The sequence below is a fragment of the Lutjanus erythropterus genome, chromosome 10, assembly GCF_056507025.1.
Source record: "Lutjanus erythropterus isolate fLutEry1 chromosome 10, fLutEry1.hap2, whole genome shotgun sequence".
Taxonomy (NCBI): Eukaryota; Metazoa; Chordata; class Actinopteri; order Lutjaniformes; family Lutjanidae; genus Lutjanus; species Lutjanus erythropterus.
Genome location: NC_139326.1, coordinates 11,759,800 through 11,781,749, shown reverse-complemented (window position 1 = coordinate 11,781,749; position 21,950 = coordinate 11,759,800). Strand labels below are relative to the sequence as shown.

The following is a 21,950-nucleotide window of genomic DNA, read 5'->3' as shown; positions in this document are numbered from 1 at the left end:
CATGTAGCCTGATTACACTCTACAATTCTGTCATTTACACTGCAGACTGGAGTCTCTGTTAACAGTGACAAACAGCTAGATCTGCGAGCATATGCATTTTTTATTTGCCCTAGATTTTAAAGTCCTGGATCATATACAGTATGCAATTGCCCTGCTATCAAAATACTAACAATAAACTGACATATAATACATGACAAATACTTGGACTGACAGAGTGGAATTTAAGTGTTTTAAAAACAATCTGAGGGCAATCTGAAGATATTTTCTCTTAGCCGTTTTTAAGAGACGTGCATTTCAAAAGATAACCCATAATCCATGATCAAAGCTGCCTTTAGTTTCTCTTAATCTGGGTTTGTGGAGCTGCATGCAGGAGGCTTTGCATCAGTAAATCTTCCTCATTGCCTTCTGAGTTTTATGCATTATAGCATCATCCGTTCAGTTTTTATGTTCACTGCAGCACCATGTCGGCTCTGCCTCAATCCACTGTTTTTTACTTTTATCACCTCGCAGCACTAAAAGTTTTCTTATTTTAATCCCCACAGGTCTGCCAGAGTCGCTGAGTGTCTATTTCACAGGTAAATATTTCATCTTCCTCAGTTTAGAGAAGAGGAGAAGGAGGAGACAGATTGTTTCCTCTGCCTCCTTCATCCTCTCCTCGTTAACTCTTTCCCACATCCTACACATTTTTTCTTCCACCTCCTCTTTTCTTTTCATGCTAAATCCTCTCCATCCTCAGTCTTATTTTTCCCTCCTCACCTCCTCCTCCTCCATCCTCAATCTTCTCCTCCTGCCTACTCCCTTCTATCCTTGGTGTCTCTTACTGAAATATTTGCCTTCTGTTTTCTCAATCTCCCCTCCATCTGTTCTTTTCTCTCCCTTGTCCTCCACTTTCACCTCTGCTTTTTATCTCTATTGTGTTTTCATCTTTCTTGTTGTGACATTTTTTTCTTACTCAAATCTCTCAACTCTTCTTGCTCCTCCTCGCAGACCGCACTTTTTCCTGCTTTCCTGTCGTCTCAGTCCTCTGCGCTCCACACCTTTGATGCCATCTTTTTGTCATTTGCTGTCCTGCCTTGATCTCTCCACCCCTGTGCTTTCCTGTTTCCTCGCTGCTTTTTTTTTTTACTGTAATCTTCGCCATAAATATTGGATTTTTCCCATCTTCTCCTCCACACTAAATCTCTCCCTTCCTCTCCTCCTCTCCTTCACTCCTGTACTTCTCTTCCTGTGTTTCAACAGTGGCTTCACTTTACTTTGTTACATTTATCACTTTGGCGCTGATCCGGCTCGACTGGGTCGTCAGATCCACTGTGATTTTGCGTTCTGGTTCTTTGACCCTCACACCCGAGAGGACCGAGAGTCTCTTCTGTTTACTGCACATTTGATGAAGCGCTGCTGCACTATAACTCCATCCCCAACAGGAGCTGTTTGGGAAATATGTGTTTACGGGTGTTCAGAGGCGTCGCCAAAGTGCTTTTCACTTTAGTGTAGGCCTTGAGACACACACACACACACACACACACACACTCTCATGCACACACAAACAGTCTCTGATGCTTTTACCGTCCATTCAGTCTGCTCCAGTTTTGTTCTCAGTACTTTGTACTTCAGCAAAGGATGACTTGTGTTAGTGGACAGTAGAAAAAGCAACAACAGTTATCAACAGTCAATTCCTGGTCTGTGGAACAAAGTATATTCATATATATAAATAGATATTGAGTATCCGAGTTGGCCTATACTGCACAGTTCTGAGGTACTTGTACAAACCTGAGTATTTAGATTTTGTGCGACCTTATAAATCTACATTGCTACATTTCTTTTACTAATAATGCGCTTTTTTGGGCCTATTAGTTTCTTCGTTTACATTCCCAAAACCTTTCAGAACCTCCACATTACATCACAGGAACTTTTGCAGAACCTTTAGGACAGTGGTTCTCAAACTTTTTCTGTCACGCTCCCACTTCAGAAGCTGGAAAAAGTCTGACTGAAGTGACTGATTCAAGTTGAGTATTAGGACTTTTTTTTAGCAACAACAAAATCCTCTTTGTTTATTTTCCCTACATAAGTAATACTTTTTAAACTCAGTTTCACTCTATGATTTCTCCCCTGCAGTGGCTTTACGCACCCCCAGTTCGGGAACCACTGCTTTAGGGGATATAAAAAATTGGTATTGTGAAATACCCTCAAAACACATGACCTTAAAATAACCAAAATTGAAAGTCCCCTGAAGTTATATAGAGAATGTTAATTACATGACCATCTTAGACCCATATGCAAATGTGTCAGTAATTTCTAAGGAAAATATTCTCATATGACCAACAGGGATCCATATGTGAAAGTTCTCCTAACATGTTCTAATGATCCATATATATATAGGACAGAAGTTCATGGCCGTGCTAAGCAGCAGTGTGTGGGTTGTCTAATCAATTATACAGCTACAGCTATAATGTTCCTTGAGTACATTTTGCTGCTAATACTTCCATACTAATTAAACATTTAAATGTATATAATGGATCATTTGGACTACACTCCCACTACATATTCTTATGCCTCTGATATTCACATGAGAATAAAGTAAACTAATTAGAGCAGACATCCAACAGAAATGTCAGGTAGACAGAAATGATCTCACAGGAATAAATCATGCAATAATAATATGTTCGGGGTTTTTTTTGTGAAGTTAGTCGGCAGGGTGTGGTTTGCCGCATTACAGGCCAGAGAACGAGGCCAGACGTCTCAGCCACTGACCACTCAGTGGTTGAGTTGCTGCAATTGATAAACAGCCCTTATTAAAGAGAAATTGTACCAGCTTGAATTCATGTCTTTTAATAAAGGATCTCAGTATGAATACTTCAGGGTGGAAAACAAGTACAACACCCAGAAAAACAGCTTTTTGCAGCATAATCCACTGCTAGTCTGCGTGACCAATATATTACAAACAGTCACAGAATAAACTATAGAAGAGTCAGAGCTTGATAGTGATATGCAATACATTCTTTCCATTTTTAAGATTTTTTTTCTTTAACTTATAAACAATTCGGTGTTAAATAGGATAATCTTCTCCGACTGCACTCTGTGGATATGAAAAACTTTGCAAAAAATGATGCTTGAGGCTTCTTTTTTCTTTTTCAGAATAATTTCATAATTAACGTTACAGTGAAAATCCACATTTTGCTGTATATAAACACATCTGTAAATATTTCATCAAAAAGAGAGGAAAATATTTTCAAACTCCATCATTAATTTCCTTATTTAAATTCCAAGTATTTAATTAGTCACTAGAATAAAGCAGGGAAATGCAATACGAGCAATTAAAATATGAGCTAATTTGAATGTAAAGTCACCTTTTTTTATGTAACAAAAGCAGTTTTTCCGCTCTTTACATCTGCTCTGTCTGCTCTGTCATTATTAATCAATCACACCATCTTTTTATAGCAGGATATGATAATTGGCTTGTTGTACTTTTTTAGTTTGTTGATTCTTTTTTCACGTCATGTGTGGAAGTGACAAGCGGAGCTAGTAAAGCCGATAATCCCCCCAAAACATTTAATAAGTATAACGAGTTTCCACCTGAATCCCCAGACTGTTTCAGCGGTTTAATTGATTATGTGTCTTCATTCATGGAGATTTTTAATCACAGCTCTTGTGCTCTCGTGTTTTTTTTTTCTTTCTTTCTTTTATTAATAATCTTGTGTTGAGAGATTAGATGCAAGGAAGCTGATTAGGGTTTTCCCCCCAGTTTCATAATATTCCTCAATAAAAGAGCTGGGGAGATAATTATCGTCAGGGGTCTGTGTGTGATGAGTCTGATTAATTTCCTTATTTTTCTCTGTGTTTTTATGTTTGGTGCGTTCGCTTTCATTGTGTTCTGTTATTTGTCTGTGTGCCTCAGTGTCTGACGGTGAACACACCACCCCTGAACTGGACTTTGCCATCCTGCTGCTGTCCAACCACCAGCAGCCGCCGGTGTTTCAGGTTCTCGACCCGCTGCTGGAGGTCAGCGTGGGAGGACAGGCCGCCATAGGTAAGAGAACGTTCACAAAAACGCAGCAATAACACCAATTTCCAAGAAGAGAGACTGTGGAGAGGAGCGTCCAGTATGTGATGAAGTGGTCTGTGTGAGGTAATGAGCTCTGAAGTACGACCCTGATGATCAACAATGCAGGAGAGGGAGCTGTGTGAGTGTGTGTGTGTCTGGTACAGACAGTTAATTTTCTCCTTCTCCTGCTTCATCTCTCATAGTGCTTCAATCTTCATGTGTGTGCGTGTGTGTGTGTGTGTGTGTGTGTGTGTGTGTGTGTAGGCGGTCAGCAGTTGGCAGTGAGCGACGCTGACACGGCTCCAGATGAGTTGGAGTTTGAGCTGGTGGAGGCGCCCATCCACGGAGAGCTGATAAAGACAGACGGCAGTAAACACACCAGCATGACCAATGGTGAGATGATACACACGCATAACACAGACGTATCGAAAGTTGATGTCACAACTACTGACTAACCACAAAACGTACTCTAAACTGTGGTCAGTCAGACATTAAGCAGGCAAAGAGTTCTCCTTCACTTGTTCCAGTAGATCCTGACCACTGGAGGATGTTTATGGTTCTGATTGTTTAGCCATCACAAACCCAAAACAGATCTCTATCAGATAGATGTGTCTAAATGTATTGATCTGTTCAATTAGCATCATTCTCCAGTAGTTATAAAGTCGTCCCTGTACACTCTTGAGCTTAACAAAACCTTGACTTGCAGGTTGATAAAAAAAAACAAAAAAACACTTGCAGTTAAAAAGAAAAATACTCAAAGGACTCAAACCAACTGTTTATCTCCAAACCCGTCAGGTGACACCTTCACTTTCAGCGACGTCACCCGCAACGTTCTGCTCTACCGACACACCGGCCTCTCCAACCAGGATGACGCCATCACCTTTTCCGTCAGCGATGGCATCTCCATGGCAACCACAGTGGTGCAGGTGGCGGTGCTGGGCACCGGCGACAACGGGCCGCAACAGGACCCGGCAGCCACGCTGTCACTGGAAGTGGGCGAGAAAAGCAGCACCGTGATCAGACGCTCGCACCTGGCTTATACCGTGAGTAAACAAAAATAAATGCTTACTTTTTTTTTACTTTATTTGATCTTTGTTTACAGAACTGGAGATATTTTTCTATATGCGATACATTCCTCTGCAACACAGAGTTAGTTTCAGGTGGAATATGGTGTTTTGTTTTGTGTTTTTTTTTTTTAAAGATGTAAAAGTTTTGTTCTTCAAATTTGTAGATACAGACTCTAGTGATCACTACCAGAGTTACAGTGTTTTGTCTCTCGCAGGACGACACGTCCCCAGATGACCAGATTCAGATCCAGTTGGTGTCGGTACCGATGTACGGCATCCTGACCAGGAGCCAGTCCCAGCAGGAGCACCAGGAGCTGAGGGAGTACTCCTCCTTCACCATGGAGGACATCAACCAGCACAAGATCAGGTACACTCTCAGAAAAAATGGTACTAACTAGAACCATAAAGCGTTCTTCAGCTTGTACCCATAAGAAAACTCTTTTTGGCTCTGTTCACACCCTTTGAGAACGTTCTACCTAAGACCCAACATAAAGGATTATACCTACAACCCTCTGAAAACTTCTGCTTAGAACCTCCTATGAGAGTTTCTAAAGAGAACCCTTCTTTCCACCCAGAAAGCTCTCTGAGGGTTCTATCCACAAAGTTCCCACCTCCTAAGGGTGCCTACAGTTAGCCACCGGGGGGGGGGGTTATCTAGAACCCAACAAATAGGTTCTGCTGTTAATATCCCAAGGGTTTTATCTAGAACTCTCCCAGGGGGAGAAAGATTTAAACACTCCTTAAAGAACTCTTTCTTCCAAAAATGCTCCAGTGGATGAAAAGTGAACCCTCACCAAGAACCCTTGATGAACCCTTTTGTTTCAAAAAGTTTCCTTCACAAACAAATGGTTCTGGGTAGAAACTCAGCCCTCCAGGAAGAACATTTTTAGAACCATTGTTTCTAAGAGAGCAAGAGTTTAACACACTGTCAACAATGTAGAACGATTTCAAGCAATCCTGCAGAGAGTTTCAAATCAAAACCAAATCTGAAATCTGGAAGGTTTTTTGATGACGAAAACATCCTGGCCTTTGAAAAGGTTTCCACCAAGGTTAGACAGATTTATCTGCCTTTTTTTTGACTTTTCTTGTCACTTCATGGTCACACCTTGAAGTGTTTGTCTTCTTTTTTGTTTATCAAATAGCTGTGCAGAGAAATACAATTTACATAATTAATATTTGACTTTGTTTCAAAGGCAAGAGTCTTACAAACCTGCCGTGAAAACTACCCAAAAGAATATCCTTGTTTCAGTACAGGGTTTTAGTTTCCCACGATGGTTTCGGTGTTACTTCAGAGGCTTATAAAAACAGAATATCCAGATAATACCCACAGCTATTAACCAAAAATGACTTTCAAAAACCCTATGCCATTTCCAGAAGCCGTCGTTGTATAAGCAATAAAAGTTCATGAGTGTCCATGTGAGAGAAGAGAGTGAAGTAGCACCTTTTTAGTTCTTCAATAAAAAATGCTGAAAGAGTTCTGTTAACAGCTCCCTCGTGATGACAACTTTTTTTATGTACAATAAGCAATAAAATGTGGATACGGATTTTTCAGGACTCTGTTTTCACCTTGACCTGCAGAAACAATGAGTGTATTCAGGGTGTAAAGAGATTCACAAGTGTTCCATAACATTATCAATCCATAGAGGACCGTAGAATCCTTCAACAGAAGTTAAACATGAAAACCACTCAGACGGAAGTCAAGAGGTTTGTGCAGAACAAGAGCGATACGGTTCTGGCTAGCTGACATACCAAGAGGATTTTTGAGCCTTCAGTAAAGAGGCCGTTCTAAAAGACAAGTCTGGTGTTCATTCCACACTGTAGGAGATAAAGGAGATTGGAGGGTTGTTCATGCTGCAGTCAAAGTCATGATCAATTTCTCTGATTGCAGCCCGAGTTGACGGGGATCATTTTCCCCTCAGCGTTGCAGCAGAGGAGGCGGTGATAATAGCTTGCAGAGACATTTTGTTTTCCTTCAGTCTAACATTTTTTCTCACGAGACGAGAGCTCTGCAAACATTAACGTTACCAAAACCCCAGTAAGAAAACAAATGAATTAACGGGAAATTATTTTATTTGCCTTTTTTCCCATTAAGTTCAATGACTCAGCCTTTTGGCACAAGCAGTGCCAATTAGCGTCATTCTGATATTACCTGCAAGAAGTACTGAGGCCCCCGATGAAAGGCGCTAAGATGAAATATAAATATTCAGATACTAACTGCTTCATTTCCATAATGCAGGCCCTGATTAGCTTTAACGCAGGACAATCTCCGGGGGCAATCTTCAAATCGTCTGTATTAGTTTTGTCTCTCTGGTGTCAGCTCATACAAACAAGAGCCGGGAATTGTTTTATGAGAATTAAATGGGATTAGAGAAGATTATACCAGTATGGGTTTCAATTTTATTAGTCCTTTGTAGAGATTAGCAGCTGTATCGTTGTGGGAGGGCTAATGCATAGCTTTCCCAAGTCCGCAATCAGTCTGGGACATAGACATAAACACATATTTATGCATTCATTAGAAGAGGATTATTGTATCAAGCAAAATATTTATCAAACAACATGCAATAAATGTAACAATAAATCTAAGCAACATCTCCATCTACAGGTACATCACTTCCTTAGAAACGGGCAGCCAGCCGGTCACCGACATCTTCCACTTTGTCGTTTATGATGGAGACAACAATCGCCTTGACAACCAAATGTGCACCATCACCATCACCTCCACGCCCAGACAGCCGCCGGTGGTCACGGTCCGCAGCGGCATCAAGGTACTCACACGCTCGCACTGCATGGTTACACAGTGTACATCAATATATTGTGACAAGCACAAAAAAACAACACGCACAACCACACAGGCCCAGTTCTGAAATTATCCTAATACGTACAAAACTAAAATTTTATGGATGTTTTATACACACAAACTGCACATTGTTATTTCCTCTCCATTACCCTGCCTGCTCACACGAGACTGAAATCCTAAAATACTCTTTTGAGTTGTTTAAAGCAGCTGCTGTATTTAGAAACAGTCATTAACGAGACAAATGAAGCATAAGAAACTATCACACACTGTCACATGCTGTCCCTCAGATAGTGAGCGATTAACCCTGTTAGTAAATCTCTGCGCTTCTTTTTTTTTTTTTAATCTCGATGAGAGCATTCGTCTTATAAAAGTGAACACAGAAAAACATCCCGTTTGTTTGAGATGGACCGTGTGTTTGATAGATAATCACTCAAGACACGATTGTTCATCCTCTCAGCTAATCTTGGCACTTTATTTCTCACTTTCTTATTAAATATCCATCGAATGCTTCAGCTTACCATTCCCAGCAACTTATCTGTCCTCCATTACTGCATTCTTTTCTTTTGGCAGTAGAAATGTGAAATGTGTCTTGAAGGGAACAGGAATTTGCAACATCACACTCGGAGAGGGAGCCGAGCTCCAGCTGTGTAGGACACCTGGTAGAGGAGGGGAAACGTGATGTCAGATCTAATAAAGGTTACGCTGGTGTTCACCGCAGAGCCTCCCTCAGGGGTGAATCCTCCAACATATAACATGAAATCCCAATGGTCTCTACTTCAGAATCTCTGCTCCAGTTATGTGGGAGGCCTGTTTTTTTTTAGTTGTAGACAGAGAAAGGGGAAAAGTCTTCCTTCTTTTAAGCAAAAACGGGCTCAAAATATAGCAGAAAGTGAAACTTCTCCAGTGGTTGCTCTTGTTAGCAGTTTTATTTGGTTTGGGAAACTAAAAAGAACATAATTAAAGTGGAAGCAACAATAGAGCAAAAAAAAAAAACTCAAGCAGCACTTAACAATTTGCCAGCTTCCTTGGCCCATCAAATTTCCTCTTAGGATTTGCAGTAAAGTGCCGAATTGTCCTGAAATGCTCAGTCATTTCTTTATGGCAAAAAGCCCAGATGAGGATAATTTCCCCAAGAATGAATAATAATTAAAGATAAATAAATTAACTATCAGACAAAAACAGTTTTCCAAAGTTCACGTCTGTTTTCTGAGAGGAAAACGGTATAGAGTCAAATTAATGGGACTTGGCACAATGTATAAGATGGGAATAAATGCACCATAACCATCAGATACAATTATTGAAAAGAACTATTGAAACATGTGAACAAAAACATTTCACTGGAACCCTGTGTCACTGCTTGTGTCAACATTATTGATTCACTTGTTGGATTTCTATAGCAGAGGTTCCTGATGCCGGGGGAACAGAACATTTCCTATAAAGAAAGCTGTATGATAATTACATTACTCTATAGGCTATTCATTCAGTAAATACCTTGTGTTTGGTAGCTTCTGTCTGTGCTGCACTCAGTTTCAGTTTCTGTGTTCCTATTACTCTGGCAACCACGTTGCTAACATGTAAAAAAAACATTTTAAGAGAGTTAATAGTTTCTTCTGAGGAGGCAGAGAAAGTAAGTAATCGAAAAAGAAGCAAAAAAGAGAAAAGAAGTAAAATTTGAGCTACCAGCTGCTGCCAATAAAAAATAAAAGGCCTAACATGTTATAATATCCAAAACTTAAGTCGAGATAAAGTAACCCCACCCCCTGTTGGTCTGTAGAGCACAAAACATCTGGACCAACAGGACTTATTGTAGTATTTTGTTTTTTAGGTCCAGGAAGGCGGCCGAGTGCAGCTCTCGACCAATCACATCATAGTGTCGGACCTGGACACGCCCAGGAAGGACCTGCTGGTCTGGCTCGTCAGTCCTCCAAAGTACGGCTACATCGAAAACACCAAAGCAGGTGAGAACTTGGTTGACGTTGTTACAGAAGGTGGTTTAGTGCAGGCCGGTCTTTATGTCTCCATGGATATACTCATGTTTGGTTATAAATCAGAACATGAACAGACAAAACAAACTCAGCATGTTCGTGTACATGTGACGCAGTGTTGCTCCTGTGTGTACACACAAGGTCACACCTGCATTACTTCGAATAATTTCCACATTTCTATTTATGTCACACTCATATGCACACAATGCCGGTCGAATTCTCTGCGGTGCCGCTGCCATCTGTCACAGCCTGATTATGTTGTGGATTAGCACTGCCAGATAGCCGGCTACAGATGGGGCCATTGTTGAAGTCCCAATTTTGACTGCATGCTTGCTCAACCGCTCCTGTACTTTCTTCTGTCCCTGAGAGGAACTGTTTGGGAAAAATGAAAAAGGTGAGATGATTTGAAAAGGAATTGAGTCTGACTGGGAAAACATATCATTACAAGAGCGGAAATGGAAGTCAAGCATCAAATACAACACTTGGGTGTCGACAGAAAATGGCAAAAGCAACACAAAACACTTAAAGTAAAGTTATACTATACAGATGAGGATAGTAGTGTTTGTATTGTTATAGCATATGTAGCCCATAAATAACTTTTCAGATTGGATGACGGTGTTTGGATTTTCATGAGTCACATATACATTACATTCAACCATATGGTCTGCATGCTGGTAGCCTGGCATCCGCAGACTAATTTGCAAATGTGAATCTGTTAAAATCTGCCAGAGCAAAAGAAAACATGAGCTCGGCAGATTCGTCTGGTTCCCAGGCTAACATGCTGGATGTGAAAGTACAAAACTCTACTGTGAAATTGTAAATGCTGCCTAACGATAACAAAACAAAGTTTAGAAGGCTAAAACATGCTTTGCATTAAAGAGACTATTCAGTTGCCTCGTGAAACAGAGGATTCAGTGTGTTAAAGACTAAAAGTCAGAGTATCTCAAGATCTGCTGGTTCGATTTTAATCAGCAACAACTGTCTCCAGAGGTTTTATGTTTTCAGGTTGTTCATCCTACCCATTTTTGTGAACACGATATATCAAGAACGCTTTCTTGAATTTCTTCAAACTGGGCACAAACCCTCACTTGGACTCAAGGATGAACTGAGTAGATTTTGCTGGTCAGAGTTGAAGGTCAGTTTGTCCCCACATCCATCTCATTCTTGTGAGCGTGGTATCTCAGATGGAAGTGCTTCAACTTTGAGCATGTTGCTCACTGGAAATTATTCACTGGAATCATACACAGGTACACACAAAAATACACCTAAAACCCTTTGTTAAATTCCTTCAAAGTCTTCACTGCAAATATGAGTCTGGACAGATATTAATGTAAACTGCAGCTTGAGTGGTTGACAACTGTGAGGTGATAATTCTAGTTTTAAATCTGACTCGCATGAGTCCACCAGCTGCTATAGTTCTCCTTTAACGAAATAAACAACAAAAATAACATTACAGACAAATCTTTACAAATAAAAAATCTTAATCGACGGGTACTCACTAACTTTTCTCCCAAGCTTTCATCTCATGGCTTTCATTGCTAATTCATCATCACATAAATAAGGACCTTTCAGCCATGACCTCTAATGGTCATCATGTCAGCATCTCTGTGACAACTTTAAATTATAAAATCACATTAAAACTGTTGAAGTGATTACAAGCTGTTTGTTAGCAGCGTTTTTAGCTTTAACAGAAAATTGCTATGCAGAACTGATATGCAAAGTAGCACTTTTTTATTTTTAATAATAGATGTGAGGCCACAGTAATACAAATGAGGCTCTGTCATATTTCACGCAAGAAAGAGTTATCTGCAGATGCGATGAAGGATGCGTGGAGTTAGATATTTATATTGTCTGCTGCTGCAGATAAGCGGTCGGCACCAGTCTTCTCTCCCCGTGTCCCGGCTGACTGTTCTAGGTGGCTGCTGGAGCAGAGGGACAGTGGTTGGTATTCAGCAGAGTCAGTCGGCAGGGTGAGGTGACTGGATTGCTGCTGTCACCGGGGCACATGAGAGGCCAGTCTGTGTCACTGTCAATGTGTCAGCTGTTTTCCTCGGCAAAACCAGCGAGCACAGGTATAGTGTGCTGAGTTGCAGATGCAGGGAAACGCAAAAGGCATTTATTCACACGTTCTGCATTTACATGATTACACAGACGTTATACAAACATCTGCAGAAATATACAGAGTAGAATACACACCTACGTACATTAACGGAGTATTTATATGCAAAGCAGCTTCTACCATTTGCATTCACATTTGTGTGGTTAGCACTGTGACACTCACACATGCAGGGCCGCACTGAAGACATTCTCTAATATTATGCATTTTAATTATAATAGCTGAGAAGTAATAATAAACCTCTGGCCTTTCCTCCAGTGTCACTCTTTCCATTTATATCCCCACACCTAGCAGGGCTCTAAACACAGTCCATGCAACACTTTAGTGTTGTGAAGTAAGAGAACAACCTCCGGAGCAGCAAGTGGGGCCTTTAAGTTTTTATGAAATGATCCATCACTAATTCATTTGTTTATTTTGTTCAACACAATAATTCACACATTTCACTGGGGGTACAGTCACATAACTGGTGTGTACATTCATACAGACTTAGTTATTTTTATTGCATTTGGTTACGCTGTCTGTTGGAGACCAAAATTAATTTCCTCAGCAGAATGAGATTATTATAAATATCCAGAGGCCTTAGAGGTTAATACGTAACATCATAGTGTTCAAAACTGGGTACTGCAGTCCAAATTCAAAATATATTGGACTAAGTTGTCTCTACCCGACCCCCTCGTCTCCAGACCTGAAGCTCAGGCAGGTTGCCTGCAGGTTTCAGGGACACTGAACCCACACAAGCACAAGACAAGCGCATTATACCAGGATGTTTTTCACTCCGTGGACCCCGTAGTTGATAGAGAGATGGAGCAGGGCCCCCTACTACAGATATTACATTGAATATTTTCAGGTTTTCTCTGGTTTGCACTTGCCCATAGCTGTGAAGTCAGCAGCAGTGGTAGCATGGCTAATGTTAGTTGCATCAGCTTCACCTTTAGCACTTTCAATGGTGAAGTTACTGGTGAAGTTACAAAACAATCCATTTTTGGTCACATTTGGGATAATAATGCAGTTAATTGCCTGATATATTTCAATAATATGTAGGTAGCTCAACATTCAGTATTGAATTACATTGTTCTTATGTATTTCAACTGTAAAATAATCAATACAGAAGTTTTCAGGAAAGTATTCCCATAAGGCAACCAAAGTTGAAATTAATTAAAGTCTCAGAAATATTTAAAGGTGTGAAAGAAGTTATTACATATATTTTTCACTGTGAAATGAAACTCGACACATCTGTTTTTCTTGTCCCTGAAAACTCATTTCCTGTGGTTTACTCATATATAATTTCACAAATTTTATTAGTTTTGGTCAATCAGAGATCGTCCGCGATGTCAGCAGTGTTACTTCTGTATTTCAGTTCTGAAATAATCAGATATCAGGTTTTGAGAACAGAACAAAAATTGCTTTGTGAGGCTGCAGGTGATTTCCCATCCTGATTACGATTCTGCGATGGTTCCCGCTCAGATAAGAGACTCCCTCCCCTCACCTTATAACAGACAGATGATGGAGATGTGATGTGATTTACCGTTGTGCCTGAAACACACACACGCACAAATACACACATTGGCTTTTCCCTGCGGAGCCCTGACTCAGCTCACCATGGAGTCATCCATCTTGTGCGACGGAGGCGCTCACACTTTGTCTTAAACTTGAGAGATTTCAAGGTTGATTTTGCACATTCACTACGACTCTCCTTCGATGACATGAGTGTCAGAATAGTAGGGAACTGTAAAAGTCTCGGCGCATCTATCCTGCATTCAAACTGCCAGACGATTCTGACTAAAAGGAAATAAAAAGGCCATTTGGGGAAAAAAGACACGTTCTGCTGTCATTCCAGCTGTCAGATGTTATAAGTGACGGCCTGGTAACTGGTCGCCGAGAGGAACATGAGTTTTGTGTTGTAGTTCGGTAAATGTTGCGGTCTAGGAAGTGCTGCTGAAATGTGAAGTCACAGCTGGAGATAAAAATGAATGAAGGCTGTAACAAAGTGACAGAACTTATGTCTGTGCTTTTTAAAGGACAAAAGCATTAAAAAGTAACGGACAAAAAAAATGGACTGAAGATCAGTTAAGGAGACGGTAACTTTTTTTTCTCAGATTTCCATTACCTGTCTCTTCATCCTCTCGTCCACCAGGAGGCTCAGTTGGCGGCTCGCGGGTCGTCACCCCTGATGCGCCGTTCTCCGTGGACGACCTGACATCAGACCACATCTTCTACGTCCAGTACAGCGAGCACAAAGTTCAGGCCAAACAGGACGTCTTCAGCTTCTACATCAGCGATGGACACAGCCAGACAGAAGCTTTCAACGTCGAAATTGACATCCAGGTAGCTGCTGTCTGTGAACCGTGACGTCTTAAATCTTGAAGCGAATATGCTTCAGAGCCACGTCTTGAACAACAGAGTGTGAGATGGTGTCTCTAGTTAGTTACCTCCAGTTAACATTTTGTGTTGCCATTATAAAACTTCACTTAAAAAAAAAAAAAACTTCAATAATGTGTAAAGAACAGACACTACGAGAGACATTTAGACAAGCGCAATAGAATAGGTAGAGACAACTACCAAAAACTTAGATGCCCTTAATTTATGTTTCACACAAAAAGAAAAACAAGACTTGTTTCTTTTCAGTCGTAGAAATAGCTTGACAAGTGGTCATCAATTAAAATCCCTCGGTATTTAAAATGTGCTGAGTTGGTATCTTGCTGAGGACCAAAACAAACCGATTATAACAGCTGCTCTCTGTCATCAGTAAAAGTTTGAGGAAGTTGAAGTTTAGCTGGGACGGTGCTGCTGTGAAGAGATGAGAGGAGGACTTCACGGCTGCACGCTCCGTCAGTCATTTAAAAATGAAACGTCTCGCGTAGCAGCTCTTTTAAACCCCCATCCTTGAACTGCACATGACTTCATCTTCAAAAAAAACAGCTCTGTCCTTCAGCCTAAACAAACTCAGCATCCAAATCCATCACTTAAGCAGGTTTTATGTCTTGAGTTGAATTGATGAGGCTGTCAGTGAGCGGTTAAGTGTGTGCGTTTGCACGTGAGCTGTATGCATACAGTAAGTCTTTAAGTGTGTGTGTGTGTGTGTGTGTTAGAGTGGGTGTGTATATGCATTCAGGGGTGGCAGTATAGAGTGTGTGTGTTTTATATAGTAAAGATAGTGATTTTATATACAAACTTCAAAGCAGTTAATCATCTTTCTGAAATATTTGAAGAAGGTTTGAATCTAGCTCTTGTGCTAAATTTGTTGGGTAGCAAAATCGTTGTGTCACATAAATAATTAATGCAGTTATCTCATGAAACGGTTTGCTTTTCCTCTCTCAGCAGAGTAAAGAGGACAGACGGCCGGTGGTATCAGTCAGCAGCATCCACGTGGAGGAGAACTCTGGAGTCGTCATCACCAACTCATCTCTCAGCGTCCTCGACCTGGACACACCGGAGAACGAGATCCTCTTCACCATCATCAGGAAGCCTTCCTATGGTGAGCAATGATAACAGAACATACAACTGTATAGTAACTGGGTCTACCTATTGACTATTATGACTCATGTCCCATCAGCTAACATGGGCGGAGGTGGGATTTATGACCTATACTGCACCCAGCCACCAGGGGGCGAGCGAGATGTTTTTGCTTCACTGTCACTGTCCTCCATCTTTATACACAGTCTCTACCTCCCTAAAAATAATGCAGTCTAATGCACCAACCCTGCAATAAATCCTATCATTGTTATACTGAGAAGAGTTTAGACTATTTAGTTTTCTCTCAGGAATATGAAAGAAATCAACAAACTATTTGAAACATGTCTCAATATGACACCTTCAAAAGCACCACTGCCTTCAAAATAACCATTAACTCAAATCAACAAAAACAGAACAGTAAAACCTTGATGAAGGACAGATTTATTGCAGGGTTGTATGTGGTGGTCCTGATAGTTCGGCTTAGTTTTATTTTGCACAATTTAACGCCAATACAGGGAGTCTCAATTTATTACTGATGCCCCTGTTTGTTTTTATATGAGTTAATGAGACCATCTGTGAGAAGATTGGCTATTTCTGTTGTGTTTTTCACAATTCTTCCCATCATCTCTGTGAAATCAGATGAAACAGGTCTGTATTTATATTTTCCCAGGCAAAGTTTGAGTGACTAGTCCATTAGACGGTTAAAATTAAGCAGAATATTTTCTGTTTATTACAGTGGAAACTACTTTTGTCCACAGGCCTCCAAAATCAACAAAATATCAAAGTTCCTTGTAGTAGCTTTAAAAAAAAATACACAAAATGGCAAAGATAACAAATAATATACAGTGCAGGGAGAGGCAGGTATGCGGTCACAAAATTAGCATAAAGAAAATTATACAGTGATGGAAATCTAATTGGGACAAAATATGTATGATTGTAACAACAATAATAACAAACAACAATAAAAATAATATCAGTTTAAAAGCAGAAAATGTTTGTCATGTATAAGAGTGTATAAGCGTGTGTATGTGCACACTGGAGTGTGTGTGTGTGTGTGTTTTTATGAGAGGAGATATTGGTTTATACTCTACTGATCCCTAAGCAAGTAAAAAATACATATCGCTATGAGTAAAACAAATAAAACATGGACAACAATATACAGGGCAGCTACACAACTGCAGTTTTTCAGCTTTTGCAAGCACAGTTGTATTTCATTGGATTCTGAGATCAACTTTATCTCCAGACATCTCGGATGAAACTGTTCATCAGATGGTTTTGATCTCTTTTAATGCCAAAGCTGGAGAAAAAAATCTGTTAATATGTTAACTCATATATCATGTATATAACAACTGTTTCCACTGTGAAAAGGAAAAAAAAAACACTGTGGGTGCAGTTTTAGTGCGAATCGCTGTTCCTACAAGTTAAATACGTGAATGAAGATGGAATGAAGACATTCACACATACAGTTTACATCTTATGTTGTATTGATTTGTGTTGTCGAAAGATTGAGGTCTCCCATTCAAGAGGCAACATTAACAAAAAGTCAAAGCAGTCAAACAGCAGCACACAGATGGCTGCATAAAAACTAAGAAATGTCTTTTCAAAGGCTTTTTATTCTTGTGTTTTAATAAGGTGCGTTTACGTGCTTTTATTACAGTTTGTGGCTTATTCCAAACCAGCCATTAAGCAGTTATTATGGCATCATAATTACTGCTTTTAAAATATAATGGAGATGTCAGTGACAGAGCTGCTTCAAAAGCTGCTTCTCATGTATATTAACATACATACAAACAGGATGCACTGCAGGTAAACACTGGAAAATTATGCAGACAGATGTGCAGTCTACACATTAGCATATATACACATACATAGTCCCATACACAACACCTATCTATCAGATATTCCTTCTACACACACACTCACACACACACACCACAAACTAATAAACATCCCGGCAGAGAGTTATGCTGAGGAGTATCCGGCATGTTGATAGTAAATTGTTCTGAACGTGATAGAGAAGAACACACACACACGCGCACACACACACACACACTCGTAAACACATTACTCTCACTTCCGACACCCAAACAGTTTAAAACAAGACAAACACACCGGTCGTCCGCTGCAGCCCCACGCTCTGACTGCAGCCATTCCTCACACACTCGCCGCACCGCAACACAACGACACACACTCAAATCAACTGACCTCCAAACACTCTGTTTTCCTGACGTCCACTCACCATCCCAAATTGAGTTTTCTCTCCTGCCTGTCAAAGCCTGGTAGACTAAAAGAAATTGCTTCACAAAAAAGACCCCTTTTTTTCTCGACAAAAATGTATTTCTCTCTCAGCAATGTATCACCTTACCCAATTTTAGCAGAGTATACAGAATCAGGGAGTGGGTGAAAAAATCAATAAAGAAAGTGAAGAGCAGTAATAAGCGATCTGTCACATTGGAATAATGTCAAGGGAGAAGCAAAAAATATAAAAAAAATTGCTCGAAACTTAAGTTTTAATGGGTTTTTGTTTTTAACAGACATCCAATCAGTGTTTTAGTTTGATTTAATTGACTTGTGGTACTACCAAAGGTCAAGCACTTTTTATGATGTGGAAATTCTAATGTTAATTTAATTAAAAAACATTCTCTGATACCTATAATTAAAGCAATCAATTCATTTTTTTATCAAACTGAGGCAGAGTGAAAGAATCATATAATATCTTTGAAACAACATTTCCTCAGAGGTTCTGATGTCAGCTGATGTCCAATTTTATTTCTTGTTGAAGTGAAATTATTCCATCTTTCCCTTTGGAGTCAGTTTTTCAAACAGCGGGAGTCGTGGGATCCAGTTTCAGACGGTTGACTGAGCTGACTGACGCTCCGTCTGTCCGTTCAAATCCCCACTTTTTTCCTCTTTAACCCATCCAGTCTTCATGTTTTTATCATCTAGTGAAGACGAGGGGAAATTTTAGCTCATAGTTTGAACGTTATTTTTTTTTTCATAACAGTCACTGAATTTTTGGCTGTGATGACAGCGCTCAAAAAGTCGATTCAGCAGATGACCCTCATGGCTCAAAAATGTCCATTTGGACCTTGCTGGGTCTTATTTTTCAACCCCTCCACCTTTCTTATCTGTCCACCCCCCCCCCCCCCGTTAGACACCTGCTTGGGGACGTTCTTCATATCAGCCCCCCACCCCCCAACTGCCCTCCCTGCCCTCCCCAGTAAAAGCACCATAAAGCAGCCGGTGAAACCGAGTGTACCAGCGCCATAAAACCATCAGCGTGTACCGCTGATGGGACAGAGAGCAGGAGAGAAGTGATTTCATACGGGACGATGAGTCCCAGGCAGCTCGTCTTTTTAACAGGCTGCCTCCCCACTGTCCTCACATCACACACACACACAGTAACACACACAGATTTATCAGAGAGAGCCTGAATGAGAGACCCTCTCTAACATAATAAAGACGTTGATGCTTCAACACACACAGACGCACAGACAGACACACAAAGTAACCTCATGCCATCAAACAAATATCAACTACTAGATACTATAAATTAATAAATATGATAATAGTACAAACTACAAGAAGAGGAAAGTCTATATCTCCTATATCTAGTAGATACAGTGCGTGTCATGTCAACATAAGGCATATACATGTGTACTAAATAATAGATAAACACCATTTTTAAAATGAATAAACCAGTGGCAGTTTGATTGATATTCCCTTGAATGCACACTGAAAAAAACATGATGTATGAAAAGAAAAAAAAAAAGAGATATCGTATAAAAACAACTCAGCACTACTTTGATTGATATTCCCCAGATTGGACTCCAAAAAGACAGCATGATTTATAAATAAATAAATAAGAACAGCGGTATCTCTTTTTGCAAATGAACCCTTCATATATTTTTTTGCAAATTGAAAGCACTGCTAAGATAGAAATTGTACATTTCCAGAACATTCACAGACTGTCGCAGTGTGGAGTTTTTTGTTTTTTTTTTTAAAGTAGGTTTATTATCTGGCAGACTTTCAGGGAACATTCAGGACATTCTGAGAAAGTTTACTCAAAAACAGTCTCTTTTTTCTGCTCTAGTCCTAAGCTAGTGCCCTGTTTAAGGAGAATTAACCTAACATACACACATATGTACACACATACGAACCAAACATACAAACTCCACACACACAGTGTGACTAACAGGGAACCATGGGGGATTGTTCCACATATAAAAACCAAAATGGAGCCATAAAAGTAATAAAGGGAACATTTCAGGAACTACTCCAATGTTCTGTAAAGGTTTGGGATATTAGTAAGGTCCAGAGAATTTTTAGTTAAACGAGGTCCCAAAGTGACCCTTCCTACGTGGGTGTATATGCTTCAATAATGCTTCAACAAAATCTAATCACTTTTTAGGTTCTAACCCAAAAACACAAAATGACACTGAAAGCTGGCATCAGATGCTTGCTCAGATTTGTGTCTCATACTTTTTAATTTAAATCATAATTTTGCCAATTTTAAATTTTTATTACTCAAACTAAAGATCTTGCTTGTGGCTACATTGTTTTAGGCACCTAAACACTAGCAGTATTAGCACAAGTATTAAAAAGATTTAAATGATGCCAGCCCAATTTATATGTTTATCTTAAAAGCAAATGTTGGGTTAACCTGGTGCTGAGATATAAAGAGGGTTAATAAAGGCATAGATTTAAAAATTTTAATGTATCAGGCAACATATCGTTATCAATTCACTAACAGTGTGTGTGTGTGTGTGTGTGTGTGTGTGTGTGTGTGTGTGTGTGTGTGTGTCTGTGTGTGTGTGTGTGTGTCTGTGTGTGTGTGTGTGTGTGTGTCTGTGTCTGTCTGTGTGTGTGTGTGTGTGTCTGTGTCTGTGTGTGTCCTCATTATGCTCTGAGATTTAGCATTAAATCCCATTTAAACCTGGGCTTTGATTTAAGGAGCGGTGTAATTTAGTGGAATCTAAAAAGTCTCATTAGTTTCTACAAAGACCTGCCATGTCTTTCATGTATCGCATAAAAAAACTCAAACCTTCGTTTGACTGAGATAATCACAGTACTTAACCAGATGCAGTTTGAGCTGCTGCTATATTCAGCTACAATTAGCACACACACACACACACACACACACACACACACACACACACACACACACACACACACTTGCACCCACTTCAAAATCTGTGGTTTATCAATCTCTCATTCCCTCAGGCAAACTCCGCAGACGGCAGTTCTACTCTCAGCCGTTGGGGAACGGCCGCGTCCTCACGCAGGGCTCCACCTTCACCTACCAGGACGTCCTGGACCAGTTGCTGGTTTACACACCTGAAACCGTCAGCGGCGGTGCTGATGAAATGGGCTTCACCCTCACCGATGGCATCTTCACGCACACAGGCCGCCTGGAGTTCACCATGGACGTCACGAGGAGCGAAGGACCCCGAATGACCGTCAACAGAGGCCTGCAGCTCCCTGCAGGTGAGAGGCGAGTCAGTGTGACTCAAAAAAGGGCCCAACCCAGGAGAAACTGCAATAGTCATTTTTCATAGTTATTACCGGTCCTAATACCCTCCTACATCTTATTTTAAAAATATAACTTAATGGATTTATTTGGACATACTTTTTCAAGGTCAAAAGCAAAGTTTCCACATTTTAGAGCGAGAGTGTTTCTCTCAGAGGCTGCAGCAGCCTCAGTTTTAAAGCTACAGTGAGGATACTGTTAACATTAGGGCTTTATTAATGAAGGAGAGGGGAGAAAAAATGTTGTGTTGATACAAGGTCTCTTTTATTAAGAAAATGAAAGTGATAAATTTAGGCCTTAAAATTGTTTTGAAGGTACCTCATTTGGTTTTGCTCGTGCCTCATATACAAAGGCTAAGAGTTCCATGCCATTAGCTGGCATGGGTTTGATTCTCACCTGTGACCCTTTGCTGCACGTCTTCCCTCCTCTCTCTCTTCCCCATGTCCTGTCTGTCTGATGCTGTCCTATCAAAGAAAGGCTAAAAAGCCCCAAAATGTAATCTTGAAAAAAAGAGAAATTGTTTTGAAATCATAAAAGCACTTTTCACTGAGTGAAACAGGATAATGTTGTGCTGTATTTACTTTTATCGTTATCAGATAAAGACACTGAGTGCTCTGAATTATTTCAGGAACCTCCTCTAAGATCACAGAGCAGAATCTGAAAGGTACAGACGTCGACTCAGACAGCCTGAAGCTCAGATACGTGCTGACCAAAGACCCCCCGACCGGCAAACTGCAGCTCAGCAAGAGCGGACGTGTGGAGAAGATTTCTGTGAAAGGACCCGTTCAGAGCTTCACGCAGGACGATGTCAACAAAGGTGACGGCTTGTTCTCTTGTCTTCTGTCCTACTTTTCTCAAGTGAACAGATGTAGCTATTGCAAAAGTCCTTTTTTTAAAAAAATGTGTAATTCTATATCAACACCCAAAAATTGTAAAATATGCAAGATTTTTGTTGGTTTTTGG

General features: G+C 40.3%; 1 protein-coding gene across 1 annotated transcript in view; it reads left to right on the top strand.

The window, feature by feature from the left end:
• Positions 1-21,950, top strand: part of fras1 (Fraser extracellular matrix complex subunit 1) — a gene marked incomplete at its 5' end in the record, with an annotated part of 266,195 nt that overhangs the window by 210,186 nt on the left and 34,059 nt on the right. Inside the window, 11 exons of the mRNA XM_084729014.1 lie at positions 543-575; positions 3,893-4,024; positions 4,304-4,432; positions 4,835-5,082; positions 5,322-5,473; positions 7,709-7,871; positions 9,729-9,861; positions 14,139-14,329; positions 15,323-15,479; positions 20,681-20,944; positions 21,616-21,804. Coding sequence (XP_084585140.1) covers positions 543-575; positions 3,893-4,024; positions 4,304-4,432; positions 4,835-5,082; positions 5,322-5,473; positions 7,709-7,871; positions 9,729-9,861; positions 14,139-14,329; positions 15,323-15,479; positions 20,681-20,944; positions 21,616-21,804 — 1,791 coding nt within the window. The remainder of the gene's footprint in view (positions 1-542; positions 576-3,892; positions 4,025-4,303; positions 4,433-4,834; positions 5,083-5,321; positions 5,474-7,708; positions 7,872-9,728; positions 9,862-14,138; positions 14,330-15,322; positions 15,480-20,680; positions 20,945-21,615; positions 21,805-21,950) is intronic.